The sequence below is a fragment of the Lathyrus oleraceus genome, chromosome 2 (genome assembly GCF_024323335.1).
Source record: "Lathyrus oleraceus cultivar Zhongwan6 chromosome 2, CAAS_Psat_ZW6_1.0, whole genome shotgun sequence".
NCBI classification, from domain to species: domain Eukaryota; kingdom Viridiplantae; phylum Streptophyta; class Magnoliopsida; order Fabales; family Fabaceae; genus Lathyrus; species Lathyrus oleraceus.
Genome location: NC_066580.1, coordinates 488,061,340 through 488,086,022, shown reverse-complemented (window position 1 = coordinate 488,086,022; position 24,683 = coordinate 488,061,340). Strand labels below are relative to the sequence as shown.

The 24,683-nt window shown below is 36.1% G+C and overlaps 1 protein-coding gene across 1 annotated transcript; it reads right to left on the bottom strand.

Annotated features, from left to right (window-relative positions):
• Nucleotides 1–14,991: 14,991 nt before the first annotated feature.
• LOC127120820 (GDSL esterase/lipase At4g10955) lies at nt 14,992–16,728 on the bottom strand. Its single transcript, XM_051051379.1, has 3 exons — nt 16,610–16,728; nt 16,331–16,426; nt 14,992–16,077 (listed from the first exon to the last, which is right to left on the bottom strand). The coding sequence occupies exons 2-3, from the start codon at nt 16,378–16,380 to the stop codon at nt 15,108–15,110; spliced, it is 1,020 nt and encodes a 339-aa protein (XP_050907336.1). The 5' UTR covers nt 16,381–16,426; nt 16,610–16,728; the 3' UTR covers nt 14,992–15,107.
• Between the last annotated feature and the right edge of the window lie 7,955 nt (nt 16,729–24,683).

The window sequence follows — 24,683 nt, the reverse complement described above, 5'->3', positions numbered from 1 at the left end:
GTGATTATTGAGAAATGCAATGAAGAATGAAGATGATGAGCACGTTGGTGTATATCTTTCACTTTTCTTGTTGAATGTTGAAGAAGAGACTCTAGAATATTTATATGATGCATGAACCAAATAACAGGCATAACAGAATTATTTTGCAAAATTACACAACAGAATATTGAGTCAAAGCAGCGACCACTCGACCTGTATGGACCTGAGGCAAAATTATTCAAGTAAAACAGGCGATGAGTAGACTCAAACAAGGGATGAGTTGACTCATACAAAGTTTTTCCAGGGTTGAGTCGACCTATGACTCGACCTGTTCAGACCCGTGGCTACATGGTTCAATTGAAAAATAGGCAATGAGTCAACGCAACATGTGGATGCGTTGACTCATTCAGTTTTCCAAGGACTGAGTCGACCTGTGACTCGGCCTGTTCAGACCCGAGAGTTATGCTCCGAGTCATGAGTCGACTCACAGTTCTTAAACTCCCCAAAATGAGTTTTGAGATGTATTTTGACCAATTTAAATCAATCTCTTATGAACCTAGGATATTAACCATGACCAAGTGCATGATTCACATCTATGATATGCTCCTATATGCCTAGACACGTTGAACTTATATTTTGAACATGTTAGAGGATGGATGCATTCTATGATATGATGATACTGTCCAAAGTACACGTTATGGGCGATTAAAAATGTTTGACATCATTAAAATAAGGACTAGGCATATTTGTCCTCACATAGGTGACACAAATAGCAACATGGAAAATCCAGCAAATGACACAGCCACTCATGAAGAGCAAGCCTCAAATACCTCAAGCACCAGCTACACAAACATAAATAAGCAAGATTCAAGTGATGGAATCATAGACACTGGTGAAAACACTATAACTCCAGGAGGGGAAAACAACAATGATGCAACTGACACAGTGGAAAGAAGTAGACAAACCGAAGTTGAAACTAGAACATGCAGTATGAATAACAACACCAACACACATTGTATACACACCATAAGAAAATATGGGATTCACAAGCCAAAACAACCATATATAAAGCTGGCAGAAGCACAAACAGAAGACAAAGAACAAAAAAAAGTAAGAGAAGCTCTCAGCAGACCCCAATGGAAAAAAGCAATCGACATAGAACTTAATGCTCTAATGTCCAATCAAACATGGACATTAGTGCCATATGAAGATCAAGAGAACATCATTGACTCAAAATGGGTGTTCAAAACAAAGTATAAAACCAATGGCTCAATAGAGAGGAGGAAAGCAAGATTGGTTGCCAAGGGATTCCAACAAACACCCGACCTAGACTATGAGGAAACATTCAGTCATGTTGTCAAATCCAGCACAGTGATGATAATTCTTTCTATTGTTATACACTTCAATCAAGAGGTACGACAACTAGATATAAACAATTCATTTCTTAATGGCTATCTCAAGGAAACTATTTTTATGCATAAACCAGAAGGATACGTAGACTCGACCAAGCCTGATCACATATGCAAGTTATCCAAAGAAATCTATGGCCTGGAGCAGGCTCTTATGGCCTAGTTTGATAGCTTGAAAAACGCTATAGTGAACTGGGGTTTTCATAACACCAAAAGTGTCTCCTCTTCTTCATACATAAGGACACAAATCACATCACATTCCTCCTAATCTATGTAGATGACATAATTGTGACAGGCAATAAAACCATGTTTTTAGAGTCTTTCATCAAACACCTCAACATTGTGTTCTCACTAAAAGACCTTGGTCATCTACACTACTTTCTAGGTATTGAAGTTAAAAGAGATGCAAAATGGAGATCTACAAAAGAAATTCAAAATGAGAAAGCATCAAGTTGTCCAACACCTATGATAACATGAAGACAATTTACAAATGGAGGATAACCAATGGCAGAACCAACCATGTATATACAAGCCATAGGTGCACTACAATACTTAACAAACACAAGGCCTGATATTGCCTTTGCAGTCAACAAACTAAGCCAATACATGAGAACTTCTAACACAAATCATTGGCAAGGAGTAAATAGGATACTAAGGTATCTCCAAGGCACAATCAACTTCTGCTTGCACATCAAACCATCCACTGATTTAGATATTGCAAGTTTCTCATATGTTGACCGGGCCACAAGTGTTGATGACATGAAATCTATGGCAGGGAAATATATGTATTCCTAGGAGAATCACTGATCTCTTGGTCTTCAAGAAAAAAAGTTGTGTCTCGATCCAACACATAGTCTGAATATTGAGCTCTAACTGATCTTGCAGCCGAGATAGCTTGGATTAGGTCCCTTCTAAATGAGCTAAAATTATCATTACCTAGAAAGTCAATCTTATGGTGTGATAACTTGAGTGTCAAGACACTAGCTTCTAATAGAGTTATGCATGCCATATCAAAACACGTTGAATCTGATGTTCACTACATACGTGATCATGTTTCACAAAATGAAATCACTATGGCATATGTACCATCAGCTGACCAAATAACAGATTGTTTAACCAAGCCACTCACTCAGACAAGGTTCAACATTAAGAGACAAATTTGGAGTGACTCTTGCACCATAAGTGAGGGGGTGTTAGAGAAAGGATCAAGTCACAATCCCTTGATTCATGCACGACCATTACTCCCTATGGTTCTATCATTAATATTATGATAACACTTTAATAGAATTATTCTATTATGTAGTTAATGTCTGTATAATTGTAGGATCAAACCGATCCATTCTTATGTATATTTAAAAGCAGTATGTGAATGAATACGATGCACCAGTCTTGATAATTTCTATTGTTTTCGCAATTGCATACTCTTTTTAGAACCTGGGTAACACCTCCTTACACAACCGTCATAGAAAATTACACACTTTTAGATGCCAAAATGACATTCTAGTCTCAGAGGACCTTTAGATGATTTGTGTCAATGGTAGTATCAATACATACCTAGAACGAGTCGTATATCATCCCATAGCATCTGACCACCCACCACACTCTTCTATCCTCTTGCATTAGATGGAATATTAAACATGTTCAAAATATGATTGGCGTAGAAACTAAATTCACATTCGAACTTCTAATGTTTCCATCCATAAGATCACATGCCTCAATTAGGATGGTTAAACCCAATTGAAGTTAAAAAAATTGTATTGAATTAAAGACAAAATAATTAAATTGAAATTGAAATCGAATCGAAATAAAAAATAAAAAATAAAAAAATATATAATTGTTTGTTTATTTAATAAATAGTCGGTTTGAAAAAAATATCTTATAATAGTTTGATACGTTTCGGAATTCTAACCTGTATATCAAATCAATAATTTTAATTCAGTTTAATTATTAACAAATTAAAATAATTCAGTTTGGATGATCTTTTATTATGATATGATTTGGTTCAATTTTGAAACATAACCGTAGCATTAAAAGCTCTAGATTAGATGTTGGAAGAAACTAACAATGTGTTAGCCTGCATCATGATTTCTCATTCCTTTCTCCGAACATCATGGTACACTTGGATGTTTGTACACCTAGTTCCAATTTTGATGACCATCCTAACCTCCTAGAAGCTTTTTATGTTTGATGACCATCCAATCTCCTAGAAGCTTTTCCATAAAAAGCTTGAGATTAATCCTTTATTTGCTACAAAGAAGATGCAATTTGGGAAGTATTTAGCTTACAAATTCTAGAAACAAAATTATCATCTTCTTTCATGTTTTAGGATGACCAAATGCCTTATAAGACTCATTTAATATATATGTGAAATCCAATCACAAGTGCCCATTTAACGGTTGAATAGGTAGACACATACAAAAACACATCACTCAAACAAGACATCACTTTCATCTCCATAATTGATATTTATTCTATGGCTTTTTGAATCCTGCACCAGATCAATCACTGACATTTCTAACCTTCACATTGTATAAGCGTTACAAATTCCACCTCTCTCATTTATTATTCTTTGGAGAAGTAGACCACACCCTCTAAATATCAAGAAATAAACTGCCTACTTCATGAGTGGTTGCTATTTTTAAGGGAGCCTTGGATTGGATTGAGGTCCATTACAGTTATATAAATATCCCATCATTATGATCGAGAGAGACAACCCAACTCAAAGACATAAATATACACTTACGGAGCTCTTCATCCTTGCGTGAGCTAGCTCTTAACCTCAAACACATCTTAAATTCTCCGAAAGCCCTTAATCACTAGGGATTGTCGTGCATTTGTACTTTTAGCAAGTAAAATTGGCGCCCACTAATCAATGCATTTTGGTGCACACACTTTTACTATTGTGATAATCATTTCTATTATTTTTAGTATGTTTTTCAATTTTAATTTAATTTTGCTCTTATTTTATTTTCGTCATTTATTTTCTGAATAAGCAGTCATTTGATATATTCTCACGGTCCATATCATAATTTAAGCTATAAGATGTCGTTTAATGCGTTCTAATATGTGTTGGAAATCTAAGAGGATAAGCTACAAGTTTTGTGTTGAAGCTGGAAGCCAATTCGAACTGCAGAAGAGTCAATTTATTGAATTTTATTTCAAATTTTATAAAATAATTAGTTTGTTGGGCCGAATGTTTGCTTTCCGGATTGATATTCTTAGAGCCTGATTTCTTGTAATATTTAACCTAAAACGCGGTGTTATTGCTAGGTATACATAGTTTACACGAAATAGAAAATACGACTACAATTTTTATGGAGAACTGATTTTCAAAGGTTGATCTACTGAACCGTGTTTCCATCAAATTTTGAGGTTTTATTTTTATCTTTATCAATTTAATTACTTAATTTTGACATGTCTGCTATGTGAATTTCAATTGCTTAATTTGATATGTCATAGTGTAGTTTTGATTAAATCCGATTGACTCACATTCCTTAATCATAATCGCGTTTAAATGTAGCTTTTTCATTAATTCGCGTAATCTTTAGTCGTTTGCTTAATTCAAAAAATAGGAGCGTAAACCTTACATTATCAATTGCGCTTGTTCAATCAATATTATAATTGAATATGGATCAAATCCTCTTAGGGAATTGATAAGGTAGTAACCAATGATAAATCGGAAATCAAAACACTAGAGTAACTTGTTAATATTATTCGTAATCAAATTCTCTTAATCATAATTGAAAATCTAACCCCCATTTTGTTTCAATCGATTGATTAAACTAAATTGAGAGTCCTTGCGATATGAATCGAGTGTCGATTCCACATACTACGTTTTTAAACTCGTTTTTGACCCATGTGCGATAAAGAATCATATTGGCACTGTTGTCAGAGACTTTTTAATAATTTTATCCAATTTTAAAATCCTCATCTAGAGTCCTCTTAGCAATTTTTTAATTTTTTAATTTTTAATATTTTTTTTTTGATTTTCATTGTTGCAACTTGAAGTATAGTGGTAAGTATGTTACTTTTTCGAATTGATCCGAATTTTTTCAGGTGCTCTGTATGCTACTTTTTCGAATTGATCCGATTTTTTTTCTTTCAAAAAATCAGAAAAAAACAACAACAAACAATACTCCCTTTGAAGAAACTTCCAAGGAATTTTGACTCTCAAAATATTCATCTTTTTTCTATTTTATTTGAATTATTTTATTTTTTCATATTTTAAAAAATTCCATTTTTTTTAGATTTGTTATTTTATTTTATTTGTTTTTAGTAATATTTTCATGATTTTTAGATTTTTTTTTATTGTTTTTATTATATTATATTATATTATATTTTAATCATTTTATTAGATTTTTATTCATATTTTATTATATTTTATTTTCATAATTTATTTTATTGGAGTTATCAGCATTGTTGTGTTTGTTTGTTTGTTGCATTACCAGATTATAATATGGCTGAAGCTCAACGGACTCTAAGAATTTGCTGCACCTGATTCACCTTTTGCTGATTTTCTTCTTTGTTTGATTTTGATGATACTTACACTTGTGATACATGTACTGACACTCATATTTATTCTGTTTGTGCTGAGATAGAAGTTGCCTTGCAGGTTAATATTACCTCCGACTCTTCCATAGACACCCCTATTTGCCATGTTCTTACAGATGAAACTCTCAACATTTCGACCACCTGAAACAAATCATCCATTGAAAAGTTAGCTTCTTTAAAGCTTAAACCACTTCCTGAAGATTTAAAATATTCACCAAAGGTTGAATTTGAGCAAGAGGAGAAGTTATTGTAGGAACATAAAAAAGGAATTGGATGGACCTTGGCTGATATTCTTGATATTAGTTCATCCATGTGTATGCATATAATCTTACTTGAAGATGGAGCAGAAGCAATAAGCCAACCCCTTAACCTTTTGATCCTTCTTGTTGTGAAAAAGGAGATCACTTTCACGTGTCCATTTGACACTTTTACTTATCGAAGATCTTTCTTTGATCCTGGAATAAAAGGCGAGGACATTAATAAACATCGTCTGAAGCTACTCCATGAGAGCCTCACTTTGGAAGACAAAATTGTAGAAGAGCTCTCATTTGGAAAGACTACTTATACAATCATTTATCTGCATTGACTCCTCAGATATGTTCTCTCTCTCTCTCTCTCTCTCTCTCTCTCTCTCTCTCTCTCTCTCTCTCTTATTTTATGGTTATCTTTTTCATTGAGGACAATGTGTGTTTTAAGTATGGGGAAAAATGTCATTTACTTTTGGTGTTTTGTTTTCTTCATTTACTTTTTTGATCTGTTTTCATATTTTTTTTAACAAAACGCATGCATTTTCGTTGGTTTTGGGGGTTGCAAGTGAGTAATTTCTTTGTTCTCTTGCCTAAAGACTTGTGGTGTAATGTGATTGATTTTCTTTGCATTCTTAGTATGATAAGTATGATTAAATTCTCAATTGTGTATCATTCGTGATCAATCAATGTTCTTTGTGAGATTTTTGAGCCTTATAATGGATACCATACAAAAATCAATTTATTTCTTATTTTTTTGTGTGATTTCACTTATGTTTGTTAGTTATCTAGAACTTGACTTGACTCTTGTTGAAACTTTTTGTTTACCTTGTGCACACTGATATGATAAAGGCATTTTGTTTCTTTGTTTTATTTTTTTAGCCACTTGACCAAAAAGCTAACTATGAAATTATCATCCTTTGTTTGAAGTCCCTTTGAGTCTATTTATCCCATATATTATTTATAACTCATTACAAGCCTAAAGTGAAAAACAAAATTATTATCATATTTAAGGGGATGAATGAGTCTTGTTTGGAGTTGTGTGTGTGTTGAATTAGTATAATTGCACTCTGATATTTCAAAAGTTGGTAGAGAAAAAAAATAGAAAAAGAAAAGAAAAGAAGGAAGAAAATTCATACTATCATTTCTTCTGAGAAAATAAAATAAAAAAAGAAAGAAAAGAAAATGAGAAAAGAGAAGAGATAATAATGGATGTCGTTACTTGTTTGAAAGTCAATAAAATTTTGTGTAATTCAGCTCCCGTAGTTTCTTTCAATTCTCTTATGTTCGTTAAATTTTAACCTAATACCAATTATGATTTATCCCCCCATTACCTTGGCCAAATTACAACCTAAGTAAAGTTCTTTTGATCTTTGTCTGCATGTATTTCAAGTGTGGATGTTAGAGTCTTTTCAAGTTTATGGTAGTGCTAACTTTCATGATGTGCTTTGAGTGTAAACAGATAACCTAAATACTTGAGAGTTGAGAGAAATTTATATTGTAAGGATCTTGCTGCTTATGATGTACTCTTTGGTAACTTGTTTTCTTATTTTCTTTTATTGTTATACGAAGTTACTCACTAAAGTCATATTCATTGAAGCTTACAATGAGAATTTTGCTTACCCTTTATGATCCTGAAAGTCTTTGAAATGTTCTGTTTTTACTCTGTTTTGAATTTTGAATTTAGAGTTTTGCTCGGAGTACAAAAGTTTAAGTGTGGGAGAATTTCATTAGTGAATTTTTATGTACTCTTTTACTATATACTTTCTCTTGTTATTTCTATTGATTTTAGTATGTTTTCCAATTTTAATTTAATTTTGCTCTAATTTTATTTTTGTCATTTATTTTCTGAATAAATAGTAATTTGACATTTTTTTGTTGTGTAGATCATAATTTGATCTAAGAGATTCCTTTTGACACGTTATAAAGCTAAGGGGATAAGCTATAAGTTTCATGTTATAGGCGAAAGCCAATTCGGAGTGCAAAAGAGCCACTTTATTGAATTTCGTTTCAAACTTCATAAAATAATTAGTTTGTCGGGCCGAATGTTTTTTTCTTCGTGTCAGGTATTCTTAGAGCTCGATTTCTTGTAATATTTAACCTGAAAAGCAGTGCTACTGCTATGTATCAATAGTTTATACGAAATTAGAAAATATGACTACAATTTCTATGGAGAACTAATTTTCAAAGGTTGATCTATTGAATTATGTTTCCATCAACCTTTGAGGTTTTTTTATCTTTATCAATTCAATTTCCTTTCCTTCAATTTTGTTAAGTGAATTGTAATTGCTTAATTTCACATGTCATATAGTAGTTTTGATTAAATTCGATTGATTCATGTTCCTTAATCATAATCGTGTTTAAACATAGTTTTTTCGTTAATTCTCATAATCTTTAGTCGTTTGCTTAATTTGGAAAATAAGAGCTTAAACCTTACAATATAAATTGTGCTTGTTCAATTGATATTGTAATCGAATAGGGATTGAATCCACTTAGGGAATTGATAAGGTAGTAACTAGTGGCAAGTCAAAAATAGAAATAGTAGATCATTTTTTTGTAACCAGATTCTCTTAATTATAATCATAATAGGAAACCTTAACCCCAATTGTTTCAATCGGTTGGTTAAACTAAATCGAGAGTCCTTTCGATACAAATCACATGTCGTTTCCACATACTACATTTTTAAACTCGTTTTTGACTCGTGTGTGACAGCGGATCACCAACGTAGGGCTCTAGTAAAACTGACATGGGCCATTATAACACCACAATCCCATATTATTTGCTTTCTTCTCAATCCCCTTGACCACCTTGGTGAATAAAAAGACAATAGATATGCCCAGTGATTAGTCTGAAGGCGAAGAAAGTGTCATAACATAGATGTGTGTTGCTATGTGCGATCTTCTTCACCAGAACCAAACTCTAGAGGATAATATCCTCCACTTATAATAGCGCCAATAGGAGATAGACTTGGTTGACGAATTAGAGGTGTTGGATTCCCAACCATTATCATATGAGATATGGGAGACGCCTGTCCCAAAGAACTTTAAATTGCCATCATTGGTTAAGTTTGACGGACGCAATAACACGTTTGAACATGTCGCCTTCATCAACACTCTGATGCTATCATTAGGGCACATAAATCTTTGAAATGCAAAATTCTATCAGATGCCTTTAGAGACACATCTCAGAGGTGGTATATAGGTCTCCCCTGGCTCTCTGTCCATAAATTCCTTGCGAGTAGACCCAAAAAGGAGTACCTCGCCCATGACTATTAGAACCTTTGAAGGAGTACCTCACCCACTTCAATGAGGAGACAATCAAGGTGGTTCATCCAAACAAGGAGATTTTCGTGGGAGAATTTCAAAATAGGCTAAGGGCGGAACATTTTAGTGAATCACTCACCCACAAACTAGCTACATCCATGGCCGAAGTGGTGACCTGGGTGGAATGTTACATCAAGGGTGATGAGAGAAATGCTAAAAAGAAGGCCCAATATGAAAAGGAACACATCCCCAATACAGAAAGCTCACAAAAGAGTCAGTACATGTTGCTATTGAGGGACAAACCAACATTCAAGTGAATTGGAAAGGCCATTGAAAGCTTCACTCCCCTGAACAGAAGTTGGGAGAAGATATGGCGAGAGGTCTTACATATGCATAACATCACCCAACTGCCAACTCCCAAGGTAGATGTCATGGGGCCAGATCTCCATAGTAGGCGCAAGTTCCACAAGGTCAATGGACATTAAATAAAGGACTTCTACCAACTCAAGAAGGAGATAACATGCCTCATCCAAGAAGGGCACCTGAAGAATTATGTCAAGGGCAGCTCCACTCAGGGTTCAGGAGTATCGGGTTCTCAGAGGCGAGATTCTTCAAGTAGTCTTAGATCCAAGAAAGGGAAGGAGTTGATCAACGGTGGCAAGGAATTATATGTTCGCCACACCCTTAACACCATTGCAAGAGGATTCTCCAAAGGCGGAGACACCAATTCCTCTCGTAAGAGATATGATTGCCAAATCCTAGCCATTGATGGTTCACTCATTGACTATGAGGCAGGTGAATTAGAAGCTCTAGAGGCAAAGATTAATTTTTCCAAAAGGATGTAACCGTCATTTAAGCGCATAATAATGAACCCATTATTATCACTATTCATTGTGACGATTATGATGCCAAAAGAGTCTTGATTAATCAAGGGAGCTCTGCATACACCCTCTATTAAGATGCATTCGAGAGGATTATCCTGGATTAAGATGACCTCAAGCCCTTCCAAGGGTCGTTAGTGGGGTTTTGGGGCGAGTCAATACAGGTGAAAGGTTACATAACACTGAACATTATCTTTAGGGTAGAAGAAAGTTCCAGGCAAGTCAAGGTAATATATCTAGTAATCAATGTGCCCTCATCGTATAATATGATCATGAGGCGCCCCACTTTTAACTTGTTAAGAGCCTCTATATACAACTTGTACTATGTATGAAGTAGTTGTTCCCAGATGGGCGAGTCAACGTTGTCTATGGGGACCAGAAGATTACTAGAAAGTGATATGTGAAAATCCCGAGGTTGAATAAGGTCATAATAGTAGGTGTGGACATCATGGGTATGAAGACGGAGACAAAGCTACCATTGGAAGCTCCCATGAAGGAAGGATCTTCCACTCAAGAGAAGGAAAACACGAAGACTGCAGAAAAAAGTAGCTTATAAAGTGATGATTCTTGGGTGATTACCCTCACTTAGTTTAGATTTTTTGATGCTTTATTTAGTTTAGGCGAGTTATATTCTCTGCCATTTTGTAAGAATAATAATGTTTTCGTGGGGGCACTCTTTTTCCGTGTTGTTAAAATGGAACACAGTTTTTAAAGGTGCCATCACTTTATTTATAAAAGTTTTGGGTTATTGGTAACTAACTTGCAGTATATCAAGGAGCAAATAAGTCTTATCGAGGTTGCCTTTTAAGGCTATTAAAAATGATGAATCCCTATGTGGAATCATTTCCGCCTTCAATGTTATTAATAAGCTGGATCCCTACGTAGGAATACTTGATTCATTTTAAGGCTATTAAATATGTTGGATCCCTGTGTGGGAATCCTTGTCGGACTTCAAGGCTATTAAATATGCTAGATCCCTACACGAGAATCCTTGCCGCTTTGTAAGGCTATTAAATACGTTGGATCCCTATGTGGGAATCTTTGTCGCCTTGTAAGGCTATTAAATACGTTGGATCCATATGTGGGAATCCTTGTCGTCTTGTAAGGCTATTAAACACACTAGATCCTTCATGGAAATCCTTCTCGCCTTGTAAGGCTATTAAACACACTAGATCCCTATGTGGGAATCCTTTATTCCCCTTAAGACTATTAAACATGATGAATCCCTACAAGGAATTCCTCGCCGCCCTAAAATAACGTTAAGGGATCATGGCCCTCCATGGGATCACCAAAACCAAAGCTTGGTCATGGAATTCCCCAATAATTCATAGAAGATATGATAATAGTTAGACAAGATCAAATATAATAAAAAGCCCTTGAAGGCAGTATTCAACATTACATAAAGAGCTAATGAGACCAACCACTAGGGGCATAATTACAAAGCTAAAAAAAAAGAAAATAGTGACGAAGCCTTCGATTCACCGACCCTCTTCAAGAGCCAACTTCTCCTCCGGCACACCTCTAGAACGAGCCGCCTCTATATTAACATCCACTATACCATATCACCCTCAAGTTTAGCTTGGGTATTCTTAGCAGGAGAGGCGACAATTTGGGTAGGTTGAGAATCGTCAGGGTTGTCCACTAGCTGACCGCCACGAACAACTTTAAACATATCCAGGGGCTCAAATCCACCGTAGGATAGAAGAAGGCCATTTGCTCCTCCGTCTTCTCAGAGTAGCTGTCACAGGTCTCTACCAAGTCAGCCTTGAGCACAAACACCTCATCTTCTATATTTTTTTTAGTGTTAGGGGCTTGATCTAAAGATTTTGCAGTTGTTTCCCCGTAATATCATACTCCTTGGCCTTGGTCTCCGCCTCTCGAAGCTTTCCCATAAGGATATCCTTATCCTTATGTAGAGTGTCGATGATCGCCTGAATTTTGGTCAGGTCTCCTTTGTAGATGAAGAGTTTCACCCCTAAATCATTCTAAGTTTGAGCATGTTTCTCCCAGTCAGCACACTTTATAAGGAAGATCCTCTGCAGGTGGTTCTCTTTGAAGTCGAGGCCACTTTAGGGAAAGTTGATTTTAGGCAGTCTTGTAATCCCCAAGGAAGTCCTTGGGGAAGGGAAGGCGGGAGCCTGGAAACTTAATGGTGTCAAAATCATGATCGCTACATAGGCAATACTTAGACGAGGAGCCTCTCTTGGGATAATATGTGAGGGTGCCAACCCCCTCAACAAAAATCACTTGGGCTGCCTTAACCTTAGGGGAGAAGTCAACCCCCACCTCTGGATCTTTGGGTCATGAGACTCATTAAGCGTCCCACCCTCAAGTTTCCGTTTGATCCTAGGGTTAGCAGACCCTTAACGAAACTTTGAGGGTTATCTGAGTTTGAGTGCTTAGCTTTCCGCTTGGCCAAACGCTCCTTCATATCATCCAAAGGGATTTTGGACATATTTCCTAGATTTTGGTCATTAAAACTTAATTATTTATTTGTACATGATTCATAATCCCCTTGATCCAAAATAATCATGGTGTGAGCCTCCATGACCTTAAACTCGTCCATGGTACGGACCACCTCATCCTCATTAGCAGTGATGCGAGTATAGTTGTACTCGGTGATCGCCGTAAGACTATTTTCCAAGGTGAGGGGAACTATAGAGGTGTCATCCACCCCAATGGTAATTAAAGAGGAATTATCTCATCACATCATCCTCACAAATTTATCCTTCCAACCTTTGAAAGGGTTGGAATGGGGTTTGAATAAGTCTCTCCCTGGAAAAGCTGCTAGGGTTACCGAATAGCGAACACACACTCTGGTTCCATAAAAAGAAAAAGAACCCCATCAAATAATCTCAAATGCCTTAGTCAGGCTCCATCAGTTGGGTGTGATTTGGGATGGGGCCATGTTGAGCACCATCAGAACCTCTGTCTCGAAATAAGAGAGGGGGAGGTGAACCTCAATCTCGCGGATGGTGGGTATGTATAAGTATAAGGAAGGAGTGTAAGAGGCTTTAGATGCAACCATATTGCCACTCTCCTCCAGAGAGCACGTCTCTAGAATAACATCTTATTCTTCACCAAAAGAAGAGATAGCAAGTTGCTGCTTGAGGTAGGTTATGTGGTCCTCAACGTTATAAAGAGATCTAACTTCCATGACATCATTATGCTTAATGTCAAAGGTGGCCATGACCTCCCTTTTTCTTGAGAACATAGAAATGAAAGAGGAATCACTATTACTACCTCCACTACTATCACTATCAAAATTAAGAGAACTCTCGCAGCTACCAAACATGTCTAGTTGCACTAATCTACAATCATTAATCCCATCAGGTGCATAACATTCCTATAACAATAGTTTTTCACATAGCTATACGCTTGTCACGAGTTAAGGGTTCTACCAGGTTGTCATCCTCATCTAAATCCCTAATAATCTCCATAAATAAAAGGAGAAAAAAGAATATTAAACCTGTGTAGAGTAAAGTCTTGAGCTCGTGAAGGTGTGGAGATTATTGGGAAGATAGAAGAGACGTTAGAAAGCTATAGGGAGACATTGTGTGGAAAGATGAAAGATCTAAAGTTTTTTCCCTTTAAATAGGAGTAGAAAGCTAAGGGTAATCAAATAATCCTAGGTTTCCCATCATATATAAAAATCTCTACATGTTCCGAGACATGCCAACAAATGAGGTCATTTGGGCGTCTGAAGGTTAATAATCATTTGTAGCGTTAAATATGTTTCTCCCTCCAACAGATGTTTGGGGATTTTTCTAGATGATGTATGACCCGCATTATTGACACCTGGAAATAAGTATCAGGGCTACCCACACACATGAAGCATGTCTCATGTCTGATGGACTCAATTGAAGTCTCTCTTGAGGAACTCTACTGACGCTTCACATGAAGAGTTCGACTTAAAAGTTCTCCACTTACAATCCCCTAGAATGTCCAAATAAGAAAAAAGAAACTAAATCACTTCGGCCTTTGACAAGCCCTTGTGCTTTAGGGACCGTGTATCAATATATTTGTGAAAAGTCTGCAGAGGCGACATGGGAGTTCTCAGTCGCCCATTTTATCAAGTCGGTTGCTTATTTATGAGATGTATCACCCTTTATTTAGATATCTCGCCTTCCATTCTAATAAGTCGTTCGATGTGGGAATTGGTGAGTGACGTCCCTCATTCTATAACAACACAAAATAAGTCATCGAAGAGGTAAACCACACCCCTCTGAATATCAGGAAATAAACTGCCACTCCCTAAATTGTTGCTATTTCCAAAGGAGCTTTGGTTACAAGCCGACTATAAACACCCAACGTCATGATCGAGAAGAATAACCTAATTCAAAGACAAAAATACACACTTTTAGAGCTCCTCATCCATGTGTGGGCTAGCTCTTAACCTCAAAACACACCTTAAAATCTCCGACAATCCTTAATTACTAGGGATTATCACGCATTTATACTTTTAATAAATACACCATTCCTTTACAAACGGAAAGGAAGCGATGTAGAATTTCTTCAAAATATATATTTTCAATCAACACCAACTTATATTGAATCCAACATTCATACCTATCATTGAATCCAACATTCATACCTATCATTCGCTTTCATCATTCTTAAAAGTTATTTTTGTCCATAAATTTTTTCTTAAAATTACAACAACTTTAATAACATTTCCTGCTCATTTTGAAATTAACTTCAAATAGAAAACCACAAACAACATACCTCAATATTCATGCAGCAATTGAAATATACACAATACAATAACCAGAAGAATTACTAGTATTTGTGGAGCTTGGATTCCAAATGTAAATCTGGTTTCCACCATTGGTGAATCCCATGAGCTTCTTTGAAACTTTTTGTAGGAGTATAATTTACTGTCAAAATAGCAGAAGGAATGAGATGGAGAGGTTCAGATTCCTTCCCAAAAGCACTCATCATTAGAGAACCAAGTGAATTTTGTGTTGCTAACTTCTCAATGCTTCCAGCACCAATCTCCTCCATTTTTCTTCTATGCTCGAAGTATCCGACATACTCCGAACATATATAATCAGATGGATTCACAAACAAGCATGGAATCCAAGCAGACAAAGTAGCAAATGAATCACAGAATGAACTTTTCTTATCCGAATTCATAGCAATGGCTAGTCCGGCTGTAATCACGCTGCTCGCAATTCGAAGCCTATGTTTCGTTTTCTTACTTTTAATTCTCTCAATTGGAGCAGATGCAAATGGAGGATTGAAAAGAAAAGACTCAATGAATATACCATTTTTAGCCATTGCTTTCCCAGCAAGCAAAGCCATGCCTGATCCGAGAGAATGACCGGCCAACCATATATTTGAACCGTTTCCACCAACACTGGCCACCATGTTTCTGACAGCTTCAACGGCTATCTGTGACCGCGAACATTGATGAAGTCCATTTTTGAGATACTTTAGATCCAACTCAACATCGCGCGAAACTGTGTCTGCATTGGTTATAGTCCCGCGAAACGCAATCACATAACGCGGACTTCTATGTAAGGCGTCATGGCACATTGCTGGTGGAAGTTTGAACTCATAAATTGCACCAAATATGGAGTTATCAACATCATCAACTAATGTATGAAGCAGTTGAAAATGGAAGAATGTCCACCAAGGAAATGCTAGAGAATCAGGACCTTTCCGTCGTTCTTGTCGATCTTTCTCTAGAACATAAACACCTTGAACCAAACTAGCAGCTACCGATTTTCGATGATATGCATAATCCCTGCATAAGATTAAATCTTGCTTAACAGATCAAATCCTCAAATAGAGTAAGCTTCAAAAATTTCAAAGAAAATTATTAGTTTCTAAGTAAATCGAGAATTTCGTCTCTAAACATGTATCTTCTTTCTTAAGTTATCTATCAAGTAGATACAAATGAAGGAAAGAGAGTGTAAGTTTCATGATGCGAACAATTTTGTGATCATATACTATAAAAGGAATAGTTAAAATGGAAAATTTGTTAGATAGATTTTTACCAATTGACATAAGTTAGATGTAAGGGTCCAGAGAGGTGAAAATAGTCCATTACTTCCCCACCTACCTTCAACCTTTCCTCTTAATGTCTTCACATACTGTCATGGAAACCATTAAAATCGATCAAGTGTCGGCGAATGGAAAAGAAAAACAAAAAACAAATGGTTTTGATGATTTCTAGCAAGAAAACTGAAACATGAAAGTTGAATATAGTTTCTCAAAGAAAGTAATATTTGATATTAGCATTGCAAAAATGAGAGAAAAATAAAGGAATTTCTCACCTTAGATAGTAGGAGTAGAAGAAATAAACAAGAGAGTAATAAGAATGGAAATGAAAATGAAAATAAAAGGGTGAAGTTTGATGTTGGTGAGTAATAATATTAAATAGCAATTAGTGCTAGTAGTACAATATTCTGGTATTTGGCAACGGTTGCACAAGTGTCATTGTCTCCTATTCAACTCTCATTTCTATTCCAACCATAAACCAATTAGTTAGTAGTATTATTATTTGATCATTTCATATATTTTACACCACTAGTAATATTAATATAAGGAGACTTTTCTTTTTAGGAAAATTAAAATATTTGATCATTATTAATATAGAGAGACTCCTTCTTTTATCGAATATTTTTTTTAATTATTCAATTTTTTTAAAAAAAATTCAAAAATAACTAAAATTTATTTTTTTTTCCAAAAATGGCCATTTTTGGCCCTAAAATCAACTAAGGCGCCACCCTAGTTGGCGCCTACCCTTAAGGGTAGGGCAAGTCGCCACTAGGAGTGGCGCCTACCCTTAAAATTTTTATTTTTATTTTTTTTAATATTTAATATGTTTTTTTTTAAATTAGTTTTAATCTAATAGTTTATATTTATTATAAATTATAATAATTTATATAATTTACAAGATATATATATATATATATATATATATATATATATATATTAATTTATATATATATTAATTTATATATATATTAATTTAATTTATAAGTAATTAATAATATTTATAAATTTTTAGAAATTCTAATTCAATTTAATACATGTAAATAAATAATATTTTGTATAGATTAAATAATATATTTATATTAAAATAATACACAAGACAAATATTATAAAGATATGATTAAAATGCATTATTACATATGATGCGGTCCCTGGTACGATCCGCACGGGGGAGGTCTAACTACTCGTCTAGACGGCTCACGTGGTGGTGGTGCATCCCTATTACCACCCCTAGTCCTAACGCGTCCCCTTGCCGTTTGCCGTAGTGGTTGGGTTGAAGTCCCTTCAGTGCTGTAGGAAAGGCGGGTGCCCTCTGCGCCCTCAAAGCTTTGTCTCGGTGGGACAAACTGACTCCTGTTGGGTGCGCCCTCGAAATGTGGCCTTTGGTAGTTTAGGGTTGAATCAGGTTGGTTAAAGAACAATGTTTGTTGGGGGGTGTAGTAGTCTTGTTGATAATCCTCTTGTATACCCGTGTCGGGGCTAAGTGGAGGACTGGAAGAGCTCGGGACATCGTCGTAATGGAAGTGTTGGGATTGGTGGATGTGGGAGGATTGATATTGTGGTAGGTGTTGGGACTGTTGATGGTGGTGGGAATGTTGAGGTTGGTGTTGGTAATCTTCATGGTATTGGGGTTGAGTTTGTGGTATGTATTGTTGATTTGGTTGGGGGGTGGACATGTGTTGGGGTGGTTGTTGTTGGTAATACGGTGGTGGTGGCTGTTGTTGGTAATAAGGTGGTGGTGCTTGTTGTTGGTAATATGGTGGTGGTTGTTGTTGTTGGTAATACTGTGGTGGTTGTTGTTGTTGGGAATATTGTGGTGGTTGTTGTTGTTGGAAGTATGGTTGTTGCATCCGGGGATCGTCCAAATAGAACGAGTCAGACACAATCATTTCTGGATTTGTATTTGCTCTATACCAATCCACATATTCCCTTGTCGGCTTCATTTCGTTGGGCACCACCGGAAATTGTAGAACATAGTGGGCACGGTCTTTCCACATTTTACGAAACTCCTTAGCAAATTCCTTCCAATGTTGGGCATACCACTGGTGGCTGACTTTTTTTAGATGCCAAGGTTCCAAAGACATAGGGGGGCCTGGGATTTCTTGATGCATTCCGAATTGCAGCTTGACACGGTCACTTTGGTGCATCTCCACAGTGGTGAACCGCATTATGGCCGTTTTTGCTGTCCAAACAGCTGCATCTTCGGGGTTGGGTTGATGTTCCAATCCCAAATATGGCCTCCAAATAAACTGCAAAGAAAAAAGCAAATATGTTATTTATTGAGAATGCATGATATTAATAAATTAGTTAGAAGATGAGTGATTTAGTGGTAATACATCTTGTGCTCGGAGACGATCCAAGAGTTGGCGATAAAATATAATTTTATTTTTGGGGGTAAGACTGTAATCCAGTCCGGTTGTAATGAACCTAAACAAAAAAAGATAAATAATATTATTTACAAATATTTATAGAATAAATATACAAAATGAAATATCATAAATTTACCTAGTTGCGTAAGGGAAGGAGTAGACGTTAGGATTTTCTGGGGCTAGCCTCGGCAATCTCCACCACCCCCATGTTTGGAGCAAAAAAGCACATCCAGAAAATGTACAGTGGTCATTTTGTGCATTTTTACACAAAGAGCTATATAGGAATGTCAATACAGCAGAACCCCAACTATACGTGCTTATTCTATCAATGTCCTCGAGCAAACTCAAGTACATAAAGTTTATGCTATTTCCCGTCCCTTCGGGAAATAGCAAGTTCCCAAACAATAAGATAATGTAAACCCGGGTTTTTATGACTTTTTCTTGTTCGGACGAATCCTCAGTCAAAGTTATGGAGTCGTGGTACAAATGGAGGCTCGATAGTTTAATACCCTGACCCCTAGTGTTTGCAGACCCCTCACCCTCGACCAGATCTACCCCCAACATTTGAACACATATTTCGTTGGGCTGTTGAACATTTCCAGTCACAGGCTTACCATCTATTCTAAGACCCAAAAGCATGTACACGTCCTCTAGTGTGACGGTACATTCACCAGTTGGTAGGTGAAAAGTGTGTGTCTCTGGTCTCCAACGTTCACACAGAGCAAGATAAAATTTGACATCAATTGTGGCATTTACGACATGCATAACATGACCGAAATCCGCACGCTCTATGTAAGGTACGCACCATGGGTCTGGATAAGGCATAGGGTGTGAACGTTGACGAAATTTCTTGGGATCCTTTAAAAACAAACAATATAAACAATCATTAGATTGGACTTTTAAAAAACAAATTATAAACATACGAAAGAGGCAATGTTCAAGAAAAACTTACGAATGAGACAATGTTTGCCCTAGTGCCTCTGTGTTCTTGGCCCATGGTAAGAAGAGACATGATTGCAATGTAGAACGAAGCTTGGTGGATGAGAAGTTTCGCCGGAGTTCTCTGAATAAAAGTGTTAGTGGTTGATGAAAACTTGCAAGAATGACCTTCTATTTATACTCGTTTTCAAGTAGATTGAATATGCAAAGATATGACACGTGTAAGGCATGCGTGGGAATCTTGCAGAATAGGTGCAGGCTAGGTGCAGGCTAGGTGGATAGGTTGGCATGCATTGGTACAGATTAGGTTGTACTTGTCTTGTCTTGGGGAAGACTTGGTGGAACCTGATGATGCAAAGATGTGACACGTGTAAGGCATGCGTGGGAATCTTGCAGAATAGGTGCAGGCTAGGTGGATAGGTTGACATGCATTGGTACAGATTAGGTTGCACTTGTCTTGTCTTGGGGAAGACTTGGTGGAACCTGATGATGCAAAGATGTGACACGTGTAAGGCATGCGTGGGAATCTTGCAGAATAGGTGCATGCTAGGTGCAGGCTAGGTGGATAGGTTGACATGCATTGGTACAGATTAGGTTGCACTTGTCTTGTCTTGGGAAAGACTTGGTGGAACCTGATGATGCAAAGATGTGACACGTGTAATGCATGCGTGGGAATCTTGATTTGAATATTATTTTAGTACAACAACTTTAGAAAGTTTAAATTGGTTTTTAATTCAATTTAGTTAATCAGATTGTTTAAAATAAATAATTAAGCTTAAATAAGGTTGAATATTATTTTAAACACATAATCAGATCGTTGATGATGCAGAAGACGTGGTTGATGACTTGGTGAACCGTGATTCCGAAGACGAAGACCAAGTACAAATACCTATAGCGCAACGGTACTCACCGCCTGCCCACTATACAACCCTTAACTTGGGCGAGGATGAGCCCTCATCAGATATGTTCTACAACCCTTATATGAGGTCAGATGAGGAGTTAAAGAAGGGTGACCAATTTCGGACCAAGGAAGAGTGCCTGTTAGCAATAAAAAATTGGCACTTGAAAAACTGTGTTGACTACGATGTTAACAGATCAAACCCGGAAAGATACGTTATTTTATGCAAAAATCCGGAGTGTGGGTTTAGGTTGATGGCATCGTACAAGAAGAAATATAACGCGTGGGTGATAGGGTCCATTTCTCAAGCTCACACTTGTGTCAACACAAACATGGCACAGGATCATCGCAAACTTAGCCATGATATGATCTGCCATTCAATAATACCTCTTGTTGAAGCTGACTCATCACTCAAGGTCAAAACCATTATCTCCCATTGTGTTGCTGTTTTCAAATATACACCGTCGTACAGAAAGGCTTGGTTAGCGAAAACCAAGGCTATTGAACTGGTATACGGTAATTGGGAGGAATCATACAAACAACTTCCGCGCTACCTTGCTGCACTACATTTGTATTCACCTGGGACGGTTTCTATAATGGAGACCTTGCCGGCACAATCCCCTGACGGAACTTGTCTAGAAGGTAATGGAATATTCCATAGACTTTTCTGGGCATTCCGTCCCTGCATCATAGGTTTCACATTTTGCAAGCCGCTTATTCAGGTCGATGGAACTTGGCTGTATGGGAAATACAAAGGATCGTTACTGATGGCGGTCGCACAAGATGGAAATTCTAATATTTCCCCAATAGTCTTTGCATTGGTAGAAGGAGAAACGGCTGCTGCTTGGAGTTTCTTCCTTAAGAATCTCCGAACGCACGTGACTCCACAAGCTGGCATCTGTGTGATTTCTGACAGGCACGCTTCAATAGACAGTGCATACAATAATCCAACAAATGGTTGGCATGACCCCCGTCTACCCATGTCTACTGCATCAGGCATATTGCTCAAAATTTTATGCGGGAGTTCAAGGATAACTTCTTGAAGCAACATTTGATAAACGCGGGGTATGCATTAAACCAACCTGGATTCCAATACTACCGCCGAGAAATAGTGTTGGCAAATTCTGATGCAGGGAGGTGGATCGATAACATTGACAGAGCAAAGTGGACTAGGTCATACGACGATGGGGTGAGGTGGGGCCACATGACAACAAATCTTGTGGAATCAATGAACGACGTCTTTAAGGGCATACGTAACCTCCCGGTAACCGCATTGGTGAGTGCGACCTATTTTCGGATGGCAACGTTGTTCGTAACAAGAGGCAGGCGCTGGCATGAAGTGTTGCAGACGAGTCAAGTATATAGTGATGCATGCATGAAGTTTATGAGGCAGGAATCTGCCAAAGCCAGCAGCCATCGGGTTACGGAATTCGACCGCCATGGCCACACTTTTAGTGTCAAGGAAACAATTGACCACAACCAAGGGCTGCCCAGACAAGAGTATAGGGTCCTAATACCAGACCGTTGGTGCGACTGTGGTCAATTTCAGGCCTATCGTATGCCTTGTTCCCATGTCATTGCAGCGTGTTCACACAGCCACTTCGATGCATTATCGCTAGTGTCTCCCATCTACAAAGTTGCAACATTGCTCAATGTACGACAATCCCTTTCCGGTGGTAGCATTGGAGGCGTATTGGCCAGAGTATGACGGGGAAATTGTTTGGCACAACGAATCGATGCGGCGGAATAAAAGTGGTCGCCCAAACAGCAGGCGCATTAGAACTGAAATGGACGTCGCAGAGAAAATGCAGAGGAAGTGTAGCATATGTCGACAACTGGGGCATAATAAGAACAAATGTCCATATCGTGGATCTACTTCGACTACATAGTTGTATTACTTCATAACTCTGTGTACCAATGCTATTTATCAATAAAGTTTACTTTTTATTCCAAATAGAAGATGACATTGAAACAACAAACACAAACATCTAACATTACAACAACAATTACTAAAACAAAAACACATACTGGAACAAGAACAAGTACTAAAACAAGAACAAGTACTACAACAATAGCAAATACACAAACAACATCACAAACAACCCTTAAAATCTAGGAAATTACAACAGTTAACACTATGTCGTCTGATCCATGCATCATTTGGATGCAATCAATGTCGCTTTCAACTTCAACCCACGAACATACCGTTTCTCCAGTTTCAAATGAGATACTTTTTCTAAGCCTCTGAATCCTTCTGATGACTTCACCAGGTTGGTAATCTCCCTCTAACCAAGACATCAATGATCTTTTTAGTTGGTCCAACGAACGGATGTTCCAAAATTTCATCTCCATTGGGGGTTTCACAGGTGAGAAAATAACATGCCCGTCCCTTTTTAAGATTACTGGTTCTGGATCCGGGCGCCTGGATGATGTCCGCTCCCATGATGACGGTCTGGGGGATGCCATGAATTCAACTTGATAGAGAAAGTGATAGGAAATAGTGGTGAAGAAAATGCAAGGAAATAACACTTTATTTATAGGACAAGATTAATTAGTCTTAGGGGGAATTAGGGTTTGAATTAGGTCATACCTACCTAACATGATTAACCCTAATTCTCCCAAAAATTTATAAATACTATTAATTACTTATAAATTAAATTAATATATATATAAATTAATATATATATAAATTAATATATATATATATATATATATATATATATATATATATATATATATATATATATATATATCTTGTAAATTATATAAATTATTAGGTCATACCTACCTAACATGATTAACCCTAATTCTCCCAAAAGTTTATAAATACTATTAATTACTTATAAATTAAATTAATATATATATATATATATATATATATATATATATATATATATATATATATATATATATATATATATAATATATATATATCTTGTAAATTATATAAATTTTTATAATTTATAGTAAATATAAACTATTAAATTAAAACTAATTTAAAAAAAAAATATATTAAATATTTAAAAAAATAATTTAATTTTAAGGGTAGGCGCCACTCCTAGTGGCGACTTGCCCTACCCTTAAGGGTAGGCGCCAACTAGGGTGGCGCCTTAGTTGATTTTAGGGTCAAAAATGACCATTTTTGAAAATTTTTGTAAATTTTAGTTATTTTTGAATTTTTTTAAAAAAAATTAGATATTCAAAAAAAATATTCTCTTTTATCATGTAAATTTAAAATTTATATTGTCATCAGATAATTCAATGACACTCTTAATACATTCTCTCGAGAATGTACATATAAAATATGGACATAAATGATAGCGTAAATCTACAATCTCATATGTACATTTAGAAGGTTAAAATTGTAATTTACGAAAGCATCTCTAGACAATGTATTTACTTGGTAACCACCACTCCTCCAAAAAAAATTCTTTTCATTTTTAACACTTAAATAATTTGAATGATATTTTAGAATGAACTTTGAAACTTATTAGAGTTTGACCAACAACTTTGTGAACTGTCTTTCAGTAAAGAATGAACCTGGAAGCGTTCGATTGAAAATAAAATATTAATGAAATTGAAAGATTTTCAGCAAAGATAAAATCAAACTAACTATGATAGAAACACCAAATAATTTTAAAACACTCCACCAAGTTAAAAAATACTCTGAAAGTTGTGGCATAAATATGAAGGCCTGACCAGGTAGAGGTCGATGGTAAGGTTTTCTAATGAATAAGAATACATAAACATCAACTTATATTAAAAAAAAAAATTGCACTTGTATTATTTTATCATTTCTTTAAATAATTTAATTAAAATACATTGATGATAGTGTAAAACGATTTTATACAATCAATGTAATTTTCTTTTATAATGAGAGTAATAATTAATCTCTTTTTCAAAACAATATCTCAAACAATACGTATCTGTTCTTAATTATTATTTTATAGTGCTATTAGATTTTTCTAAACCAAAAGATTTCTACGGGAAGTGGAAGTGGAATGAATAGTAATTAGTTTTCAGGTTGAATAGATGTTGGGACAAAAACTGGAGTCTGATATTTTTTTATAGAAAATAATATAATTTAAGTTAATATAATAGGTTGTAGTAAATGTGCAACCGGTTATATCTTTGTTTTTTTTAACT